This window comes from Gopherus evgoodei, chromosome 1 (genome assembly GCF_007399415.2).
Source record: "Gopherus evgoodei ecotype Sinaloan lineage chromosome 1, rGopEvg1_v1.p, whole genome shotgun sequence".
Lineage (NCBI taxonomy): Eukaryota > Metazoa > Chordata > Testudines > Testudinidae > Gopherus > Gopherus evgoodei.
In genome coordinates, this window is record NC_044322.1 from 214,095,139 (window position 1) to 214,118,372 (window position 23,234).

Here is a 23,234-nt window from a genome sequence, read left to right on the forward strand (position 1 = left end):
GCACAGGTTGTCATCATTTAGCTGCCTTTCCAACCTGCTAGCTCAAACTGTGTCTATCTGAAGTTCTGGTCCCAATAAGGGTTGCAACTCCTAATTAACTGATATAGAAGGATAGCAGAGTGGGCTGCAGCACTCTCCTGGGTAATTTCAGAAAAAATTAAATTGTAAACAGCACATTTATTCCTAGTCTGAGGCACCTCTATTTTCATATGCACGGTAAAAAGTCTATTTTAACTAAGCCTGCAAAATTATTAGTAACAATTTATTAAACACATTTTGCTTCTTTTTCTGTTTTGTGAATTCTGAGGAAACACCTCAGACTTATTTCATATTTTGTCATTATTTTCCAAATCATTTCTGAGAATAAGTTTTGGTCTGTATCTTATTCACAATAGTTCATATATTAATATGGTGAAAGGTCAGAAGGGACCACTGTGATTATCTAGTCTGACCTCCTGTATAACACAAGCCATAGACCTTCACCAAAATAATTGCTAGGGCAGTTTTTTTTTAGACAATCAACCAATCTTGATGATAAAATTGCTATTGATGGAGAATCCACCATGACCCTTGATAAATTGCTCCACTAGTTAAATGTACATCTTATTTTCTATCTGAATTTGCTAGCTTCAACTTCCAGCCACTGGATTGCGTTATATCTTTCTCTGTTAGGTTGAAGAGCTCATTATCAAATATTTGTTCCCCATGCAGGTACTTACATCTTCAAACTTTAGCAGTCATTATTTTTTGTTTTCTTCCAGGTCATTGATAAAAATATGAAATAGCGTAGCAAGAATATAGCATTGCATAGCAAACAGAATAGCAAGAACTGATCCCTGTGGGACCCTACTAGAAACACACCCACTCAGTAATGATTACCTGTTTACAGTTACATTTTGAGACTTATCTCTTAGCCAGTTTTTAATTCATTTAATATGTGCTGTGTTAGTTTTAAATCATATAAGTTTTAATCAAAATGTCATGCAATACCATGTCAACACCTTTCCGAAATCTATTACATCAACCCTATTATCATTATCAATGAAACTTATATAATCTTATCAAAAATAGAGATATCAAGTTAGTTTCAAAGGATCTGTTTTCTGTATAAACCCATTTTGACAGTCAAGTATTTGATATTCAACATTCCTGCTGCTTTGACTGCACACAGATGTCATGCAATGTTAATTCTGTTCCCTGACTCTATGAAGTAATACTAAGAATTGTATTTCCAGTGTGAACAGTTACAACTACAATTTCAAAATTTTCTTTGTGCCAATATTCTCCTATAGTTGCTCCAAATGTTATACATTTGCCTCTGCACATACTCATTTGCTACAATAGTCACAGAAAGCAAACATCAAAGGGACATGAATTCATTACAAAAGTCAACTGAATATTCCTGGAAAATATTTGGTGGTTTTCACTGAGCTCTAATTCTAACTATGAATTGGAACATAGTTTTGCACTGCATTTATTCTGGAATGGGTTTAGATGCAGGTTTCTGTATTTATGTCTTTCAAAATTTTCTAGACCAAATTAAAAAATGTTCTAAGTGAGGGTTGCATATTGGTGAATGTGTGTAGGGCTGGTATCATTTATAGAAGGGTGGAGAGGGACACAGGAAAATGAACCAGCAGAAGGATGTAAGCGAAAGGGCTGCTTTAATCTGCACCTTCTTACAGGCTCTTGTTGGGTGCTTTTCCTACTACAGGTTCACTCTTCCATCTCCAATGTTATGTTCACTTATACCACCTACTGGCAGCAACATGTAACACAGCCATCCATTGATGTTGCTGGCAAATTAAAGAAGTATGGGTTGGATGAATCGACTACAAGGTGGATAGAAAGCTGGCTAGATCATTGGGCTCAACAGGTAGTGATCAATGGCTTCATGTCTAGTTGGCAGCTGGTATCAAGTGGAGTGCCCCAAGGGTTGGTCCTGGGGCCAGTTTTGTTCAATATCTTCATTAACGATCTGGAGGATGGTGTGGACTGCACTCTCAGCAAGTTTGCAGATAATACTAAACTGGGAGGAGTGATAGATATACTGGATGGTAGGGATAGGGTACAGAGGGATCTAGACAAATTAAAGGATTGGATCAAAAGAAATTTGATGAGGTTCAACAAGGACAAGTGCAGAGTCTTGCACTTAGGATGGAAGAATCTCATGTACTGCTACAGACTAGGGACCGAATTGCTAGGCAGCAGTTCTGCAGAAAAGGACCTTGAGGTTACAATGGATGAGAAGATGGATATGAGTTAACAGTATGCCCTTGTTGCCAGGAAGGCTAACGGCATTTTGGGCTGTATAAGTAGGGATTGCCAGCAGATCAAGGGATGTGATCATTCCCCTCTATTTGACATTGGTGAGGCCTTATCTGGAGTTCTGTGTCCAGCTTTGGGCCCCACACAACAGGAAGGATGTGGAAAAATTGGGAAGAGTCCAGCGGAGGGCAACAAAAATGTTTAGGGGGTTGGAGTACATGACTTATGAGAAGAGGCTGAGGGAACTGGGATTATTTAGTCTGCAGAAGAGAAGAATGAGGGGGGATTTGATAGCTGCTTTCAAAGACCTGAAAGGGGGTTCCAGAGAGGATGGATCTAAACTGTTCTCAGTGGTAGCAGATGACAGAACAAGGAGTAATGGTCTCAAGTTGCAATAGGGGAGGTTTAAGTTGGATATTAGGAAAAACGTTTTCACTAGGAGGGTGGTGAAGCACCAGAATGGGTTACCCAGGGAGGTGGTGGAATCTCCTTTAGAGGTTTTTGAAGTCAGGCTTGACAAAGCCCTGGCTGGGATGATTTAGTTGGGGATTGGTCCTGTTTTGAGCAGGGGATTGGACTAGATGACCTCCTGAGGTTCCTTCCAATCCTGATATTCTATGATGTTCTCTCTGAATTTGACCTACATTCTCTGTTATTGATAGTTTTTTTCTGACAGCTTAACCTTGGAGAAGACAACATGAAGACAGAGACAGACAGAGAGATCATAAAATATAGGCTTCATTCTGCTTTCTGGCCACATCAGTAATGCTTTTTTGTAACATTGGGGCAGAAGATAATTTGCAGGGTTTGCTTGAGGCCAAGTTAAGTAATCATTAACCTGGATAATCACAACCTGGTAAAGCAGCAGCTAAGGTTAGATTATGTTCTGGTTTTAGATATATAAAAAAGATCAAGGAACAAATTCTGCCCTCATTTGTGATCCCTTAATTCCCAAGTGGCATCCATGGGATTGTACAGGTATAAAGACGACAGAATTAGGCCCAGTGCACTTAACACTGTGGCCGACATCAAAGAAAGTGATTTGAATTGCTTGTGAAGTATTATAGATATACGATTACATTTAAAAAAAATCTATGTTGAAAGAACATTAAGGCTGCAATGTCAAGCACTCAAAAGTTAGGAAATGCCAGAATTAAGGTGGCCTGTGCCATCTTAATTCAGCCTCCTGTGTGTATGCATTATGATACAGTCTTTAATTATATGATCACATACTATTTTTTCCACTGCCTCATTGAGTGAACACATTGGACAGTGCTCACTTAATGAGCAGCTATTCATTAAATTAATTTTATCTTCATCATTGACTGTGTGGGCCTATGCATTATTTAATGAACACCAGTGACACATTGCTGTTAATACAGTATTATTATTTCCATAGGGACTTTTCCATAGTGCTCATCACTATAATATCAGGGCTTCACAAACATTAACAAATTGATCTTCAGAACATCTCTAATATCGTTATTACCATTTTACAGATGGTGAACTGAGGTACAGAGATATTAGTGTCAAAAGTATCCACTTATTTTGGGCATCAATTTGCGATGCTTATGGCCTGATTTTCCCTAGAACTTACCATATTATAGCTCTGTTCAGACTATACTCTCACTGATTTCAGTTGCAGCTCTGAGTGCTTAGCTCTTCTGCAAATCAGACCCCTTCTGTTTCAATATAAGCATCCAGAAAATGAAGAACATTCAATTAGTGTCCAACTGTAAAAATTTTGCTTTGGTTGGATCCCACAGGAACTCTGTGGCACAGGCAGGGATAGAATCTAATTCTCCAGAGCAGCATTCAACTGCCTTTACCATAAGACAGTACTTTCTCTTTCTGCAGCATTCTTCTTTACACAGCCCTGATTCATTCCCTGAGCATCCTGTTCACTAAATGAGTCAGAAATTCTATGGGGAAAAAAACTAATATTTGATCATGTAATTAAAGATTGTATCATAATGCATACACAGAAAGGAGCCAAATTATGGTGGCACAGGCAACTTTAACTGTGGCATTTCCTAACTTCTGAGTGATTGACTTTGCAACCTTAATGAGATTTTAATATATTTTTTCTAAGTAATTTCTTAGGTTTTTAAAAAAAGCAAACTGAAACCCCCCCCAGAAATTCTGTCATGTTGAACCATATTGATTCTCACATGGGTCATCTTCAGGTTTCAAAATCTTAAATCCACAGCACAGCCCTCTACCACTTAAACTAAAAGAATAAGTGGTAGCAGTAGTAGGTTGGCATTCTCTGTGTGGGCCAGTTACTAGGAAAAGGGGGATGAAGCATACATTTTGGGTTACACAGATATTTGCTGACAGCAAAGGAATGATGAGGCCCAGGGACCTGGGCTCCATTCCAGGTTCTGAGGGGTGTGTTCTCTAGTGATTAGAGACATCTGTCCCAGTTCCCTGAAAACCAGACCCTTTCTGCCCACCAATGCCTCCAGCCGTCCTAGGACCAGCCCCAGTTATCCATCCTCCATCTCCTCATCCCTGTCCATAGCCCTGCCCCCACCCATCCGTCCTCTGGGTCTTCATCCCAGTCTCCCCTTCACCATCATCCCAGCCCCTCACTTCTCTACATTACAGCTAGCAAGTGCCTCCTCTTCCCTGCTGAGGAGTCTGTGGTGGATCAGTCTCCCAGCTCTCAGTTCCTGTGTCTGCTGCCTCAGCTGCCTCTGGTGGCAAGGAGACACAATTTCAGGGAAAGTCCTTCAGGTCTAGGCTGGAGAATGCTCAGTGAAAACAAAATCCTCAGAAAATTTAGCTGCCAAACTCTATCTCTACCGAGATGTGCAAACTGAAATTTTCAGTCTCACAAGTTGGCCAAGTTTAGGTGGATATTCACAGTGAAGACAAAGGACGTGTACCTTACACCGAGGCAAATTCCAAGTCCCTGGACCAAAGGACTAGAACTTCTCAATGAAACAGTTATTCATGAGCAAAATAATGTATTTTCCCTAAGCTTGTTCTCAGAAATGACGGAACCTCTTTTGCTGAAATTTAAAACAACAACAACAAAAAAGCAAAAACTCAGCCGGAGGCAGACACCCAGTATGGAAATTTCAATCCAAACGATTAAAGTCTGACAAAGTTAAAAGCAAATGAAAACAAGTTCTTATGAAGGAAGTGTCAGGCAACCTTAACTATTGGCAGCACTACCTGCACCTCTTATTATCATTCCACTGGGAGGAAATAGTTGTGTGACCAACAGCTAGAGCTGCAGATGTGAGCTATACAGCAATGCGCAGTAAAAAATAATACGACAGATGTAGCATACACAGTATCTTCAAGTGGACTGTGGTACGCAATATATAACACATAGTACATATCACAGGCCAAATTCAGCCAGGAGGTATACCTTACAATTTCACAGACTTCAATGGCATTTCGCAGAGTACAAAATTTTTCTCTTTATGCTTCAATTTCTGAAAGGATGAATATTCCACCTTATGCAGTGATCCTACTACACAGGAAGAAGTCTTGTCAGTACTTTGGTTGGAGACCACAAAAAAATAAAATAAAAAAAAATCCCCTGATTGCTGCAGGAAGCAGTGTGGGTGGCTGAAATTTGTTTGGCAAATGGTGGCCTATTCAAAATGATATAGTGGCATCTGAGACCATTTCAGATCTTGAAAGCCATCCTCATCTTTATACTCTAAGGCATTCTCAATAGATAGATTAGGGATAAGCCCCCTTCTCATTCCTGGAGGTCGCTCCATCATGGCACAGATGAGGAACACTGGTTGGTCACTGTGGAGAAGCTGGAGCTGGAATTCTTCTGCAGATAGAGGATTGTAGAGCTGTCAATCCAAGACCAGCACTAAATTAAATTGAAGTGGATAAAAGAGAGACTGCTGACAAAGGGAATGCTCAGGGACCTGATATCTACTCTATGCTTGACATGTTATTTCTCTCTTCTCAGGTGCCTATAACCGTTTTCTGAAATGCCCATGGTATGTTTGTCAGACTTTGAAGCTTATGCTAAGAAGCATCTGCCCAAGACCACTTGGGACTTTTTTGCAGCTGGAGCTGATGAGTGTTGCACCCGAGATGACAACCTCCTGGCATATGAAAGGTAAAGAGAGCTCTTATTTTATGGGCCAAAATCTTTTAGTCTATGTTGGGATGTAAGTTCTTGATGTTCTAAAGTGTCTAATACTCTCAACACGTATCCCTTGTATAAATGACCCAGAGCAAAATGCACCTGAGTTACTTACACTGTAGCCTCTGGTGTTACCCAGCAGATGAAGGTAGGTAGCATGGAGCTCAGGGGAGGCTGAGGGTAGGAATGGGGAGCAAGGGAGTGGAAGCAAGTGGCATATTGTGTATGTGAGAGGGTAAAGGGTGGGAGTGGCCATAGGGAGTGTGGGGCATTGGGAGTATGGGGATGGAAGGTATGTAGCACAAGGGGCTGAGACTTGAGGGGAAATTGCATGGATAGTGAGACTGGGCAGTGTTCAGGCTGATGATATGGCTAGAGCAATCTGAAGGTTTTTGATGTAAGGGAAGAGGGGTGGAATCCGACAGCAAGTAGCAAAAGTGCAGATGTGTATGGGAAGGCAAATGCCATGGAGCAAGAAGCATTTGAGAGGGTGGTTTTCATGTTCTAGGATGCTATTCAGACCACTGAGGGGTGGTATCACCACTTTCCCTGCAACTCCAAGTGCTTTAAATGCTCTGTTGCTGAAGCTCTCTGCTGGGGATTCTCACAGTAAGCAATGAACATGCGCTCTGTCTGTTTGCTGTGCAACCCTGATACAGCAGCAGTTTGCCTTCTGCAGCAACACAGTCACTCCCTGGTTTCCACCAGCTATGGTTGTGCCTGGCAATTTGACCCCAGCATCCACCCCATCCCAAATTTTCCTGAAACCATGTGCTCTGCAATGTCCAGCCATTTCCTGGACCATTCAGAGGAATAAGGAAATGCACTTTAACTGGAGTTAATCACTTCAGTGCACACACAGCACTGGGATGCTTTACATTAAAAGTAAAACAAATGTATTGACCAAAGGAGATAGATTTTAAGTGATATCAAATTGAAAAAAAAAGAGTTAGAAAGAGTTAAACAAACAAACAAAAAGTAAAAATACACTTTCTAGTTAACAAAACTACAGTCTTGGTTCAAAGTAAGATTCTTTCCACTGGCATTTCCTCTTTGTCTTCCTGCAGAATCCACTTCCGGCCACGCATGTTGCGGGGTATGTCTGTGATAGACACTAGGACTATGCTTCTAGGTACTGAAATCAGCTTCCCTGTAGGGATTGCTCCCACTGGGTTCCACCGGCTGGCTTGGCCTGATGGAGAGAAGAGTACAGCAAGAGGTACTCTGTTATTTCATTCCTGTAAAACAACAGAGGCCACATTAAAAGCCTGTGGGAAACCTTGAGCAACTCTGATGGCATTTTAAAATGTGGCCGACCCCCTGAAAATCCAATCCATAAGAATAATACTGAAGTGCCATATTTTAGAGCCATAGTCTTTTCCTGACCTCCTACTCCTCTCTCCCTTGCGACGTTCTGGAGACACAAAGCAGTGGGAAAACCACATATGGTCACAGTACTGCAGCACTGTAGTTATCCCCAGCTATCAGAACAGTCTCTTGGGGGCTGCTGTAACTTAGGGAAGACCTGAAGCTATTCCTCCTTGTGCCAGGGACCAAACTGGCCCCCGGATCTGAAGTGGAGTAACATACAGCATTCAGCCTGTACAGTCCATACCCACTTTATAAAATATGGATGAAAGATCTTGCACTGGGAGTTCTTAGCTGGCATTACCATTGTATCCAGGCAGAATTGGTGAGGAAGCGTCAACACCTCATACTGAGGCTTTTGTAAATATCTCCTGCAGCTGCTGAAGCCATGAAAACCTGTTACATCACCAGCACATACTCCACCTGCACTGTGGAGGAGATTGCTGCAGCCGCACCCAATGGCTTCCGATGGTTCCAGCTGTACGTTCATCGCAACAGGGCACTCTCGGAGGGGCTGGTCCGACGTGTAGAGGCCGCGGGTTTTCAAGGCCTGGTGCTCACTGCCGATCTTCCCTACACTGGGAAGAGACGAGATGACATCCGCAACAGCTTCCAGCTCCCACCACACATGACAGTGAAGAACTTTGAAGGAGTCTTTGAGGTTTGGGAAATGATTTTGTGTGTGTGTGTGTGTGTGTGTGTGTGTGTGTGTGTGTGTGTGTGTGTGTGTGTGTGTGTGTGTGTGTGTGTAAGAGAGAGAGCGCGCTCGCACAGATGGGAGCCTCACTGGCCAGCGACAACCCCTGCCTGCCCATAGTGGTGGAGGAGGCAGAGTGAAGGCAGCTGGCTTAAGCAGTGTTACTGAGCATGCTCAGTACAAGCCAAGCAGCATATCAGGGTGGGGGCACGTGACCACACATCTCCCTTCCCCCAGCCAGTCACACGGCCTCTGCCACTGGACTACAAAAGTAGTTCCTAGCCTTTTTGGATACATGTTATTTGCCAAACTCAGGCCTGGTCTACACTTAAAAGATTATAACTACTTCAGTGAGGGATGTGATGTTGTTACTAGTGTGGATGCAGTTATACCAGCATAATGGTGACTCATACCAGTATAGTTATTTCCCTTTCCATATGGGAATAGCTATATTGGTAGATGCATCTTTATACCAATATAACTGCACCCATTCCGGTGGCAGTGGTGTGTGTGGGGTGAGGAGGGGACGGGGTGGTATTACTGCTTTAACTGTACCAGTATAGTTAAAGTGGTACAATTTTTGTGTATAGACAAGCCCTAAGATCTCAGCTGTGCCAGCCAGTGCTCACCGCCTTTCATTCATCTGTGCCTGATCTAAATTCTGATGGAGCTTGGGTTGCTCTAAAGCCTGGCCTCACTCTCAGAGTTCCACTGATGGTTACAGCAGTCACAACTGAATGGGAGGTGAGCTCTAAATCCATGTAATGCCCCTGAAGTCACTTTGTTCAACAGCTCAAGTGCCTTTGCAGGAAAGAATTGACAACTGATAGGCATATAGTCCCCTGGTCAGACATTTTCCTTTCAAATGGTTGAATGAAAATCTGTTTTGATTTGACCAAATGTTTATAATCATACTCTGTACGCCAGGGCTGGCTCTACTCTTTTCGCTGCCCCAAGCAGTGCTCCGAATTGCTGCCACAGACGATGGAGGCAGTCTGTGTGCCATTAGGGCGGCATGTACATTTCCATGGCAGCAGCAATTCGGCAGCACCTTCTGTCTTCAGCTAGAAGACAGAAGCTGCGCCGCTGTGGACAGCTGAACATAGAAGCTGCTGTTGCCGCCACAGAAACCCATGTGCCACCCTAACAGTACACAGACTGCCCCCGCCATCCGCAGCGGCAATTCAGAGTGCTGCCTGGGGGCAAAAACACACAGACTGCTCCCCCTTGCAGATTGCCGCCCCAAGCAGCTGCTTGGAAAGCTGGTGTCTGGAACCGGCCTTGCTGTATGCACACAATAATCTTTTAATAGTGCTCCCCCTGGTTTCTAGTGGCAGATCTGCATGTGCAGCTCTAACAAAATTGTGTGTGGGGAGATTTTACTAAAACATTTTGAAACACCGGGCCAGGTTATCGGCTGCTGAGCACCCACTATTTTTTTCCCCCATGAGTACTCCAGTGCCGGAGCACCTTCAGAATTGGCACCTATGTTTCTAAGTAACTTGGCTTAATTCCATTCACTTTTTCAGGCTCTGCATGAGCAAGTAGTTATGGGATATGAGGGAAGACATGGATTGGCAACTGGCTAAAAGACAGGAAACAAAGGGTAGGAATAAATGATCAGTTTTCAGAATGGAGAGATGTAAATAGTGGTGTCCCCCAAGGATCTGTACTGGGCCCAGTCCTATTCAACATATTCATAAATGATCTGGAAAAAGGGGTAAACAGTGAAGTGGCAAAATTTGCAGATGATACAAAACTACTCAAGATAGTTAAGTCCCAGGCAGACTGCAAAGAGCTACAAAAGGATCTCACAAAACTGGGTGACTGGACAACAAAATGGCAGATGAAATTCAATGTTGATAAATGCAAAGTAATGCACATTGGAAAACATAATCCCAACTATACATATACAATGATGGGGTCTAAATTAGCTGTTACCATTCAAGAAAGATCTTGGAATCTTTGTGGATAGTTCTCTGAAAACATCCACTCAATGTGCAGCAGCAGTCAAAAAAGCTAACAGAATTTTGGGAATCATTAAGAAAAGGATAGATAATAAAACAGAAAATATCATATTGCCTCTGTATAAATCCATGGTATGCCCATATCTTGAATATGGTGTGCAGATGTGGTCACCGCATTTCAAAGAAGATATATTGGAACTGGAAAAGGTTCAGAAAAGGGCAACAAAAATGATTAGGGCTATGGAGCATCTGCCATATGAGGAGAGATTAACAAGACTGGGACTTTTCAGCTTGGAAAGAAGACAACTAAGGGGGGGATATGATAGAGATCTATAAAATCATGACTGGTGTAGAGAAAGTAAATAAGGAAGTGTTATTTACTCCTTCGCATAACACAAGAACTAGGGGTCACCAAATGAAATTAATAGGCAGCAGATTTAAAACAAACAAAAGGAAGTATTTTTTCACACAACACACAGTCAACCTGTGGAACTCCTTGCCAAAGGAAGTTGTGAAGGCCAAGACTATATCATGGTTCAAAAAAGAACTAGATAAATTCATGGAGGATGGGTCCATTAATAGCTATAAGCCAGAATGGTCATGGATAGTGTCCCTAACCTCTGTTTGCCAGAAGCTGAGAATGGGTGACAGGGGATGGAACACTTGATGGTTACCTGTTCTGTTCATTCCTTCTGGGGCACCTGGCATAGGCCACTGCTGGAAGACAGGATACTAGACTAGATGGACCTTTGGTCTGATACGGTATGGATGTTCTCATGTTAAACCAGGTATTCAAAGGAGTGCCTCATTCAAAGCACAATATGAGCACTGAGTAAGGCACAATTCTGCAGGCCTCCTTGCCTCCTTCAGTGTGCATCTTGAATGGGACAGAGCAATCTATGGTGGGTTAGCCACATCCAATTCCCCCCCACCCCGCCCCACCCATTGTTTCCTTTTAAATAAACTAGTAGTTCCCTCAAGAAAATGGCACTAAAAGCACACACAAATCAGGAAATGCAAAAGTGACAGTTGCTCATGTGAATGTTCTGTGATACAGTCTTCATTTACATGCTACTTTCTGTGGGTCTGGGTGGCACACACTGAATGAGACAAGGTACAAAATGAATGAGAAATGATCTGTGGATCTGGGCCTGATTTGGGGCCCAATTGTTTCAGCACAGCGTAATTCCAGAGTATGCATTGTAGTCCATGCACTTACTCTCCATCTAAACCAGTGTAACTGACAGTACCTTTAAGGTTAACGGCAGGATGGCTGATATGTAGCAAATAGGCAGGTTGCAACCATCAGAGCTGTATGGCTATGGGTAGCCTTCCCTTTTGTGTCTGCTGCTTTCTCATCTTGTTTTGAAATACAGTGAATGGAAACGAGACCTGCCTTGGCCTCCATCACACCAGACAGTTTATGCTGCTAGCAAAAGAAGCCCAATGGCCTTGTTTGTAGAAAAAGATATTTTGACAACTGCTGTATCAAGGGCATATGCCCTCCTGTTTCTGCTCTGCAATGTCCTCATTTGCATTCCTGCCCTCCAATACCTTGGCTTTGACATCTCAGCCTACATCCCTCGGAGACTCTTCTTTCCATATCCATTCCCCATAATAATTGTTGTCCTGCAGGGACACACCCTTTACAAAGCCAATTGATGGAACTACTATGAAGTCTATTAATGTCTTCTGTGTAATGTAATGACATTTCCTTCTACTCCATGGCTGCAGGAAGAGAGTTGTACTGAGTATGGCCTCCCGCCTAACTCCATAGACCCTTCTATAAACTGGAATGACATCTATTGGCTGCAGAGCCTGACTCGCTTGCCTATCATTGTCAAGGGAATTTTGACTAAGGAAGATGCAGATCTGGCAGTGAGACATGGAGTTCAGGGGATTATTGTATCCAACCATGGTGGAAGGCAGCTGGACGGAGGACCCGCCACTGTAAGTGGAAAGCAGCAATCTGTTGTCATAGGCATGCACATGTGTCCTGACATAGGTAACTGTGTGCTACATTCATATACATAGCTGTGGTAACCTGCACATACATTTGCATGCCTGTGTGTACTGTAGCAAGGATGAAGTGAAGAGTAGAAAATATATAGATGAGGGTACAATACAGTCTCAGCACCTACTTCTGCCAAGACACAAACCCATTGAATTTAGCAGGAACTGCCTGCAAATATTTGCAGCATTAGATCTTAATGGAATGGAAATTTATAGTCCCTTAAGCCCCAGAGTAAAGAATTTATGTGGCAGAAATCTCCCTGATATCCATCTCTACAAATTAATCACTGGATGTTTGAATGTTTGCATACACCCATGTTTCTTCCCATCTTTTTTCTGTTTCTTTTATCCATGTTATTTTCGCATATTGTCACGTCTGTGTTTTATTGTGACCTATTCACTTTACTATTTTTACTGACTTCTCTCATTTGCTTTACAAAATACAAACAATAATCCAAGGAATTCCATGGAAACATTACTTTGATGCAATGACAAGGTAGAAAATTTTATGCATGCAGAATATATAAGTGATAAGGTTTTCACTACTACCTTAAATCTTTCTGCTCATGCCTGTACCTTCATGATTTTCAAAGTGTGGGGCACACCACCCTGGAGACACAAGATTTTCAGAGGGCTGAACGTGCTCGGGGGGGGGGGGGAGGAGAGAAGAGATGAGGCTAGTCCCAGGATCCCTGCACTCCAGGCTCCCTTGTTCCCTTTACCCAGCATGTCCAGTGCTGTGCTGCTATCTGCAGACATTAGACTGCCCCCACTGCCATGAGCTGCTTGGGAGATCTTACCAGACAGTATCTGCCTGGCTGAGAACCAACTTAGCCTCTTCTGGGGCAGCCTGAGCACCCCCAGCTTTGAGGCTGTTTGCTGCAGAGACTGAATATGGGGGGGAGGGGGGAACTGGTGAGAGGACGGTTTTGATAAGGGACCTGGGGTCTGGGCAGGGCCAGCTCCAGCTTTTTTGCCACCCCAAGCAGACCAAAAAACCCCAAAAAAATAGAGACGAGCAGCAGCAGGGAATGAGGGACACACCGCCGAATTCCCGCCAAAGACCTGGATGTGCCACCCCAAGCACCTGCTTCCTATGCTAGTGCCTGGAGCCGGCCCTGGGTCTGGGGACTCCACTGGGACAGGCCAGACAGGGGGAGTTGCTCAGAGAGCAGGGTCTGGGTAGAAAGAAGGAAGGGAGGTGATAGCACTGCTGGGGAGGCAGGGAAATTCTGCTGCCAACCCAAGGCTGGGTGCTCTGCCAGGGAGATGGGGGCTAGGAAGGGGGCTATCCCAGAACCTGGCTGCAGCTGCCCTTTGAAGGGCTAGGTGATGGACTCCCCTTGTCCAGCAACCCTGGCTTCCCCAACACACTGTGGAGCTGAGAAGCTGTTCCCACACTAAGGACTCCTCACCCAGAGTCAAACCAATGGGCTCCATGCACTCCTTCACCACAGGCCCCTGCCCCTCTGCCATAGCACCTGAGCCCCCTCCTCAGGGGAGGGGTCCTGGAGCTTGCTGATCATCTAGGGACTCTTCTGAATTCAGCATCATCTGGGGCCCCTCTGTTCCAAGAGGGAACCCATAAAGCATGAAACTCCAAAGGGCATACAGACAAAAAAAAACCACAAACATATGAGAACCTCTGTTCTACTAGACTTCCAACCACTGCTTTAGCTCCAGCCATTAGTGCAGGGTCTGTCATGCCTTCTGCTGCCCCAATTAACCAGCAGATATCAAACTTAGAAAATGTCAGGCTCGAACTTTGACAAAATTATAAGCAACTGAAAAGATTACTCTAGGAAATGTAACTAACTATTATGATTACAATATAGAAGGAGAATAGAGAAGGGAAACAGATCAAAAGACCAGAGCCTTCTAAAGATAAGGTTGAGACAGTAGTCAAGATGATTGGGGGGAAAAATGCCTGTCATCAATTTTTGCCCAAACTTCTTCAATCCCTTCTTATTGGCCCTCCCTCAGTCCATCCAGAATTTCTATGAATAGAAATTCCATGCTTGAACAATGAGTATAGCAGTAGGAATATACTACCAATCATCCGACCAGGATGGTGACTGTGAAGTGCTCAGGAAGATTAGAGAGGCTACATAAACAGAAAACCCAATAATAATGGAGAATTTAAATTATCCCCCTGTTGACTGGGTACATGTCACCTCAGACTAAGATGCAGAGATAAAATTTCTGGATACAGTTTGTAGCTGGGCACAGACTCACCCGGAAGCACCCCCTGGGAATTAGCTCTTTCACAGCCTTGGAATACCCTCTGAAAGCCCATCTCACCTTGTTGGGCCCTCATTTCCCCCTCAGACCCCAGTGCCCCTTTCCCTTGGGGTGCTGTTTCCTGGCCCTAACCCCACAGTTTCAGTGGGTCTCCCCTGCCCAGGGAACCTCCACCTCCCTATCCCCACCTTGCCTCAGTCTTGGCTACTGCCAGTCCCCATCTAGCCCCCATTCACTGGGGCAGACTGCAGTGTAAATGCCACTCACCACTAGCAAGGAGGATTTGGAACAGCTGCCTCTGCCTACCCCTTTGGGCTGCCCCCTGCAACCCCAGTACCTATTCAGCCTTCCACCAGGCCAGAGCTCCCCAACTCCCTGGGCCTTCCCTCAGCCCTGCTCCAGCTCAGGTACCCAGGTTCACTCCCCAGCAACGAGGCTCATCTCCCTCCAAAGACAGAGAGACAACATCTGTCTCAGCTTCTGGCTCAAAGCCTTTTTATAAGGGATGGCTGTGGTCTCTTTGGGGTGTGGCTCCCAGCTGTGCCTACTTCCCCAATCAGCGTGGGAGCTGCGTGTCCCAGCCACAGCCCTCTGTTGGGCTGTTTTAAGCCCCTCAGGTCCAGAGCAGGTGACTATCCTGCCACACAGTTAATAACTGCTTCTTGGAACAGCTAGTCCTGGAATCCATAAGGGGAGAGGCAATTCTTGATTTATTCCTCAGTGGTGCATAGGATTTGATCCAAGATGTGAATATAGCTGAACCACTGGTAATAGCAACCATAATATAATTAAATTTAACATCTTTATAGGGAGAAAATACCAAAAAACCCCCACCCCAGTAGTATTTAACTTCAAAAAGGGGAACTACAAAAAAAGAGGAAGTTAGTTAAATGGAAATTAAAAGAAACAGTCACAAGTATGAAATGCCTGCAGGCTGCATGGATACTTTTAAAAAACCTCAAAATAGAGGCTCACACTATATGTATACCCCCAGTTAAAAGAAACAGCAAGAGGACCAAAAAAATGCCACCATGTCTAAACAACAGAGTAAAAGAGGAGGCTAGCGAGAATAAGACATCCTTTAAGAATTGGAAGTCAAATCCTTCTGAAGAAAATAGAAAGGAACATAAACTCTGGCAAGTCAAGTGTAAAAATACAATTAGGGAGACCAAAAAAGAATTTGAAGAGCACTTTGCGAAAGACCCGAAAACTAAAAGCAACAACATTTTAAGTACATCAGAAGCAGGAAGCCTGTTAAACAATCAGTGGAGCCACTGGAGGTGCTAAAGGAGCACTCAAGATAGACAAGGCTGTTGCAGAGAAGCTAATTGAATTCTTTGCATCAATCTTCACTGCAGAGCAGAGGATATGGGGGAGATTCTCATATCCAGATTTTTAGGTGACAAATCTGAGGAACTGTCTCTGACTGAGAAGTTAATAGAAGAGATTTTGGAGCAATACTGACAGATTAAAAAGTAATAAGTCATCAGCACCAGATGGTATTCACCCAAGAGTTCTGAAGGAACTGAAATAAAAAATTGCAGAACTACTAACTCTGGTATGCAACCTAGCACTTAAATCAGCTTCTGAACCAGATGACTGGAGGAGATCTATTGTAATGCTCATCTTTTAAAAAGTGTCCAGAGGTGATCCTGGCAATTACAGGCCAGTAAGCTTAACTTCAGCACAGGCAGATTCGTTGAAACTATAGTGAAGAACAGAATTATAAGATAGATAGATAAGCATGATATGTTGGGGAAGAGTCAACACAGCTTTTGTGACTTCTTTGAAGGAGTCAACAAGCATGTGGACAAGGCTGATCCAGTGAATATAGAGTAGTTACACTTTCAGTCAGCCTTTGACATGCTCCCTCACCAAAGACTCCTAAGTAAAGTAAGCAGTCATGGGTCCTCTCATGGATCAGTAACTGGTTAAAAGTTAGAAACAATAGGTGGGAATAAATGGTCAGATTTCACAGTGGAGAGGTAAATAAAACCCTAACCTTTTGTTTGCTGAAAAATTCCCTTTTTTCTCCCTGAGCTTTTTTTTTTACAAATATTTTTGTCTTTTATCATTTATTTTTTATTTTCAAAATAAGAAATGTTCAAAAATGGTTTCTTTTTACATTTTGATTTTTTTGAGGAAGAACCTTCATGCCATGTGAGCAAAAATGCAATGTAAAAGTATTTCAGAAATGGAAAATGATTAACAAAAATGTCCCACTATTCACTTCATTTTTTGTGTTTGTTTTGTTTCTTAATCAGCACTAACAAATAAATCAAGTAATCACAACATGTACATGACATTAGAAAATGGGAGAAACTATTTGGCAAGTAGACTGGAGGACTGCTTTTTTTCTTCAATTTAGAAACACATATATGGTATTTTGTATTATGAGGTGCATTGTTTAATTTCAGTTTAAAAGAGCATAAGCAGTTACAGAAGATCTTACATGTTTGTACCCCCACCCTTCTCTTCTTACATCTTTCTCTAAGAATCAAAGGCTGAGTTCTATGTGGAAGTATCTGTTTCTTTTCAGATTGATGCTCTGATTGAAATTGTAGATGCAGTGCAAGAGAGAGCTGAAGTTTATTTGGATGGTGGAATACGAACAGGAAGTGATGTATTAAAGGCACTGGCACTCGGAGCAAAATGTGTCTTCCTTGGAAGGCCAGCTTTATGGGGTCTGACCTACAAGGTGAATGAGGAAATATGGGGTTTGTACATGCAGTCATTCTCATATGCACAAACGTTGGGTTACTGACAGAGCTGGGAGGGATATTTTTTCCAGTGAAAAAATTAAACAAAAATGAAATATTTTTAATTTTCATTGTAAAGTTTCTCTGAAAATTTTCAGGCTTTTGTTTTTTTCAATGGAAACCCAAAACATTTACTCAAAACCAAATATTTTGCACAGACAAAAAGACATTTTCTATCAATGGACATTTCTCTGGAAATTTTTTCACCAGCTCTAGTTCCTAATAAAGGAAGAAGTTGCAGATAAGCAGCATTCACCCTGAGTAAAAGATTCCAACTCTCCAGATGGTAGGTTACCTTGCTCTGTTACCTAACTTTCCCAACTCTTGTGATTTCATGAGGAGTCTTGTGATTATTGAGAATTTCAGGGTTTTTTTTTAAAAGTATATTTATAGCCCTCATGGCTATGAAGAGAGGTATGAAAATGTAAAATCTAAAGACTCAAAAACAAACAAACAAATAAAACAAAAAAAACCCCAAAATGTATTTATAAAAAAAACCTTGACTTTTAAAGCAATCATATGATTTTGAGGGGCCTGCCTCGTGATATATGAATGCCTGGGGTTGGCAGTACTGGTGATATAGAGACAGGTCTCTTCATTCAGCTATAAAGTTTAATACCTCCATATTTAGATACATTTAGGTTCATTTTGCCAAATATTTGTACCTGCCGAAACTGGTGGCATTTTAGCCTAGTGAAACATTTTGATGTTAAAGTGCTAGATTTTGAAAGGCACAGTATTTTGGCACCAAAAGATGGTGCCTAGTGGGATTTTACAAAGTGCTTAAGTCACTTTGGAAAACAGGACTTGGATTCCAAAGTCACTTAGATTTTTTTTTTTAATTTACCCAGGGTCACCTTACATTTTTAAAAAATTACGTAACAAACAATCCAAGTTTTTGGTAAAGCATCCATTGTATAGCGTGTCATGAAAACCACTGTTTCTAAAACCACTGTTTTCTGCTACTGTGCTGAAGTTTAAAAGGTTCTTTTGGGCAGGACCAACCACACTATCTTTCCTTAATGTACTCAAGCCTTCTACCATTTCTATTCCAATGTCAGCTTTGCTGCTCCAACAATACATCAAACTCAAGCATTCAAAAACTTTGAGGAGACCCCAAAAATCATAAGCCTGGCTTAAATCATGAGATTTTTTTTTTAAATCTAGTAACATCTGGGTTATTTTTATTTGTCTTCTGGCTTTTGAACCTTTTGGGTTCAAGTTTTCACAACAATGAGGGCTGGAGACATTTTTTTCCTTTAAATGAAATCTAAGATTGTGATTCAGTGTTGTGTTTCTAGCTACTGGGGCTTTCAGAAAAATAGCAGACTTGTGATAAACTTGCAAGAATTGGCAGCGCTGCTTCTCTTGCCAGTAAATACTGCCTTAAAGGGATGTGGAAAAGGGTGTTGGTAAGCTTCGCGCCTCCCTCCCAGACAATGCATAAGAGTAACAGGTGGGATTTTCAGATTTGCCTAAAGGGGATAGGCACCCAACTCCCAATGAAGGGGAATGTGTGTTGGGTGCCTCGCTTCCCTAAAGTGCTTCTGAAGATCTCACTCAGTGTAATTTTGCTAGTGTATGAGACAGAAAATGAAAATGACCATCAACGAAAGAGAGACACTGACATCACCAAGTATTGTGAAATGTAAAACTGAAATTAGAGAAAACTAATTTTCTCTAATACCTTTCTGTTACGGTGATATAGAATAGTATAGAAAATATAGGTGGACAAAATGTTCAAATGGAAATGTGATTTTCTGCACTATTTTTAGGATCCATAACTTTTATCTGAAAAACTTGTATCTTCCAAAATGTAAAGTGCTTAAGACTTTATTGAGCACTACATGCATGCAAGATTTAAAGTTTTGAAACAAAGGCATTAGAAGAAGTTATCTGAAAGCACACTAAAAAAAAACCCCAAAAAACCAACCCCCCCACCTCACACATCTAGAAAATGTCTGAGGTGAAAAACAGCTCAATTTTCTTTCTTCATTCAGATACAGCACAAAAAGTGAAAATATCTAAATTAACTTCTTGTGAACTAAAGTAGCCATCTGTCTGAGTGTCTAAAGAGTCTCTCAGGCGTTGTCCCGACTTTCATAGTAAATGTTTGCTGTGTTGCTCTGTGACTGCATTCCTCTTACCTTCACTGTTTCCTCTGTTTTAATAGGGCGAAGAAGGGCTTCGAGAAGTTTTGCAGATTTTACATGATGAATTTCGTTTGTCAATGGCCCTGGCTGGTAAGATTTTTTTGCTGTTTGATTAGTAATTAATGAGAAGCAGTATTGCCACCTTAGAATGAGCACAAAGGCACCACATGCAAACAGCTGGATCAAATCAAAGTGAGGGAGTTTGAAAAAGGACCACTCAGTGCAACAAAAATAATTCTATTCACAGGATTTCAGGCTTGTTGCTTTATATGAATGCATCAAAACAGAGTGGGTGGAAAAATTCTCACTGACTAAAATAGGAAGTATGGCAGGGTACAGCCTGGACAACCCAATTAACTTTATTATGAGGTACAAGCACCTGAAGGATAATAGGGGTTATAAGGAATTGTCAAGAACAAATCATGCCAAATCAACTTAATTTCCTTCTTTGACAGAGTTACTGGCCTAGTGGATGGGGAGAAGCACTAGGCATGATATACCTTGATTTTAGCAAGGCTTTTGACACAGTTTTGAATTCTCATAAGCCAACCAGGGAACCGTGGTCTAGATGAAATTACTATAAGATGGGTGCACAACTGGTTGAAGGAATGTACCCAACGAGTACTTATCAATGGCTTGTTGTCCAACTGGGAGGACACATTTAGTGGAATCTCACAGTGGTTAGTCCTATGTCCAGCACTATTCAATATTTTCATTAATGACTTGGGTAAGGGAGAGGAGAATATGCTTATAAAATGTACAGATGACACCAAGCAGGAAGGATTGAAAGCAATTTGGAGGACAGGTTTAAAATTCAAAATGACCATGACAAATTGGACAATTGAATTCAACGAGATAAAATCCAGCAAAGACAAGTACAAAGCACTTCACTTAGGAAGGAAAAATCAAATGCACAACAACAAACCATGTAGGTGGTCGTACTGCTGAAACAGATCTGGGGGTTATAGCAGTTCACAAATTGAATGTGAGTGAATGAGTTGTCAATGGGATGCATCTGCAAAAAGTGCTGATATTATTCTGGGATGTATTAACAGGAGCATTGTATGTAAGACACAGGAGATAATTGTTCTGCACTACTCAGCACTGGTGTGGTCCCAGCTGGAGTCCTATGTCCATTTCTGGGCACCACACTTAAGAAAAGATTGGACAAAGTGGAAAGAGTACAGAGGAGAGCAACAAAAATGATAAAAGGTTTAGAAAACCTGACCAGTGAGGAAAGATTAAAAAAGCTGGGCATATTTAGTCTTGAGACAAGAGACTAAGGGGGGACTTAATAACAGTCTTCCAATATGTTAATGGCTGTTATAAAGAGGAAGGTGATCAATGTTTTCCATGTCCACTGAAGGTAGCACAAGATGTGGTTGGCTTCATCTGCAGCAAGGGAGATTTAGGTTAGATATTAGGAAAAACTTTCTAACTCCAAGGGTAGTTAAGGTCTGGAACAGGCTTCCAAGGGAGTATGTGGTCCCCATCATTGGAAGCTTTTAAAAATAACTAGGAGAAACACCTGTCAGGGATGGTTTAGGTTTACTTGGCCCTGCAACAGTGCAGGGGACTGGGCTGGATGACCATTCAAGGTCCCTTCCAGTCCTCCATTTCTGTGATTCTATGACCACTTTACTACCAGGGTATAGAAGATTAGATCAGGGAACTGGGGATCAGGATTAAAGCGTTTAGAACCATGCTGGTTTCAGTTGTTAGGGTTCATGAAAACCCTCTTTCATTTTTGCTTCATATGGGTTCACACACTTTGCGTTTTGTGAGAAAGTGGGCTGAAACTACTTTTTTACCTGGTTTGGGTTAAAACCATGCAAAACCACTGATCAGGGCTAAGCAAAAATTGGAATTTCCATCCATTCTGATATTTCAACACTTCGTTTAATCCTAAATTGGAATGCACTGCAGTTCACTAGTACAGTAGCTCAGGAGGCAGCAGTGTATATTGCAGTGCTGATGGTGTTGGCTGTTACAATTGCATATAATATGACTTACTTTTATCTTTTTCCTTTAAAAAAACAAAGAATTCACAATCTAAAAGTTACATTCAAAGTAAATTATGGAGTTTTCAAAGTCAAGCGCTTGAAAGTTAGGAAATGCCAGAATTAAGGATGTCTATGTCACCTTAATTTGGCCCCCTGTGCGTATGCATTCTGATAGTCTTTAACTACCTCATCACAGACTGTACTATTTTTTCCACAGGATCCTTGTCTCATTCAGTGCACAGCATGGTTGGTGCTGAGGGAATGTGACAGCTGCTGAATACTTTTTTTAATGATCTCTGGTCATGTGTGGCCCCAAACCTTGTTTACTGCACACCGTCCGAACCCCGGACTGGACACATAATTATTTATTTCCTCGTGGATTTTTCTGTGGCACTCACCATTGTAGTGTTGGAATGTTTCAAAAACATTAATTTCCCTGTAAAAGAAGAAAATACCAACACTTCCACTTTACACATGGGAGAACACATTGAAACTTTGGCAAGGACTAGAAATCCATGATCATTCCACCAGAGCACACAACCTTACTGCCAAAAAGATTGAGCATCCACTACTTTCATTAACATCCGTTGCAGTCATGAGTGCTCAGGAGTTTGAAAATCATGCCCCAGGATCTCAAGTTAGGCTTGCTGAAAATAAGAGACACACCTTGATTGGCCACTTGCAAAATTTTTAGTTTAAGTCATTTGCACAGCATTATATTGGAAGTCTGCCAGCTAGCCAGGATAAAAATTCAGATCTGGGCTGCATTCAGCTGTCTTAACTATGAGACCCTTCTTTCCTTGCCTGCATGTATTTGCCTCTACTCCATCCATCCTGTGCACTGAGTGAGGCATTTTTGCCTATGGAAATAATAATATGTGACCACATAATTAAAGACTGTATCATAATGCATGTGCCCAAGAGGGCCAAAATTTAAATTATGCGGTCAGTCTTAATTCTGGCATTTCCTAACTTTTATATGTTTGATTTTTGCAAACTTAATATTATTTATAAAGTAGGTTTTTGGTATGTAATTATTATTTATAGTACATTAGTGTCTAGAATCCTCAACATGCTACGTGCTGTACATACACTTAGAAAACTCTGGTGAGTTTACAAGCTAAAACAAGAGTTTTATTGTTCCCATTTTATAGATGGAGAACTGAGACAGATTAAGTAGCTTGCTCCTGGTCACACAGGAAGTCTGTAGCACAGCCAAGAATATAACTCAGACCTCCCAAGACTTAGCTCAGTGCCTTAACCATAGACCATTCTTTTTCTCAATAGTCATTTTTAACCCTGTATTTTATTTCAGGCTGTCACAACATCTCAGGAATCGACCGAAACCTGGTTCAATTCTCCAAGTTGTAAATGGCTTAAGCAATGCCCACTAACCAGACAAATGGAAGCAGCTCCTAATAACTATCAAACCCTTGAGTGTCCTCCGTAACAGACTCCCAGCTGTTCCACTGTCCCCTGACAAGCACCCCAGTCCCTTTAAGCTGTTGAATTCCCCTCCTCAAAACAAGTGAAATGATCAGGATCTGTAAGGGTATGTCTACACTATGGGATTATTCCAATTTTACAGAAATCAGTTATTTAAAACAGATTGTATAAAGTCTAGTGCACTCAGCCACAC

General features: G+C 42.0%; 1 protein-coding gene across 1 annotated transcript; it reads left to right on the forward strand.

Moving 5' to 3' along the window:
* Positions 1–6,236: 6,236 nt before the first annotated feature.
* On the forward strand, positions 6,237–22,966 carry HAO2 (hydroxyacid oxidase 2). Its single transcript, XM_030552726.1, has 8 exons — positions 6,237–6,367; positions 7,462–7,613; positions 8,140–8,414; positions 11,860–11,880; positions 12,179–12,376; positions 17,220–17,378; positions 19,613–19,682; positions 22,911–22,966. The coding sequence occupies exons 1-8, from the start codon at positions 6,237–6,239 to the stop codon at positions 22,964–22,966; spliced, it is 1,062 nt and encodes a 353-aa protein (XP_030408586.1).
* The last annotated feature ends 268 nt before the right edge of the window (positions 22,967–23,234 follow it).

What these genes read in the sequence shown, in the direction of transcription:
- HAO2 (XM_030552726.1), top strand. Translation starts at nt 6,237, where the DNA reads ATGCCCATGGTATGTTTGTCAGACTTTGAAGCTTATGCTAAGAAGCAT. An exon ending in AGAGAAGAGTACAGCAAGAG is followed by an intron (nt 7,614 to 8,139) that starts GTACTCTGTTAT and finishes TATCTCCTGCAG; the next exon opens with CTGCTGAAGCCATGAAAACC. An exon ending in TTTGTCAATGGCCCTGGCTG is followed by an intron (nt 19,683 to 22,910) that starts GTAAGATTTTTT and finishes ATTTTATTTCAG; the next exon opens with GCTGTCACAACATCTCAGGA.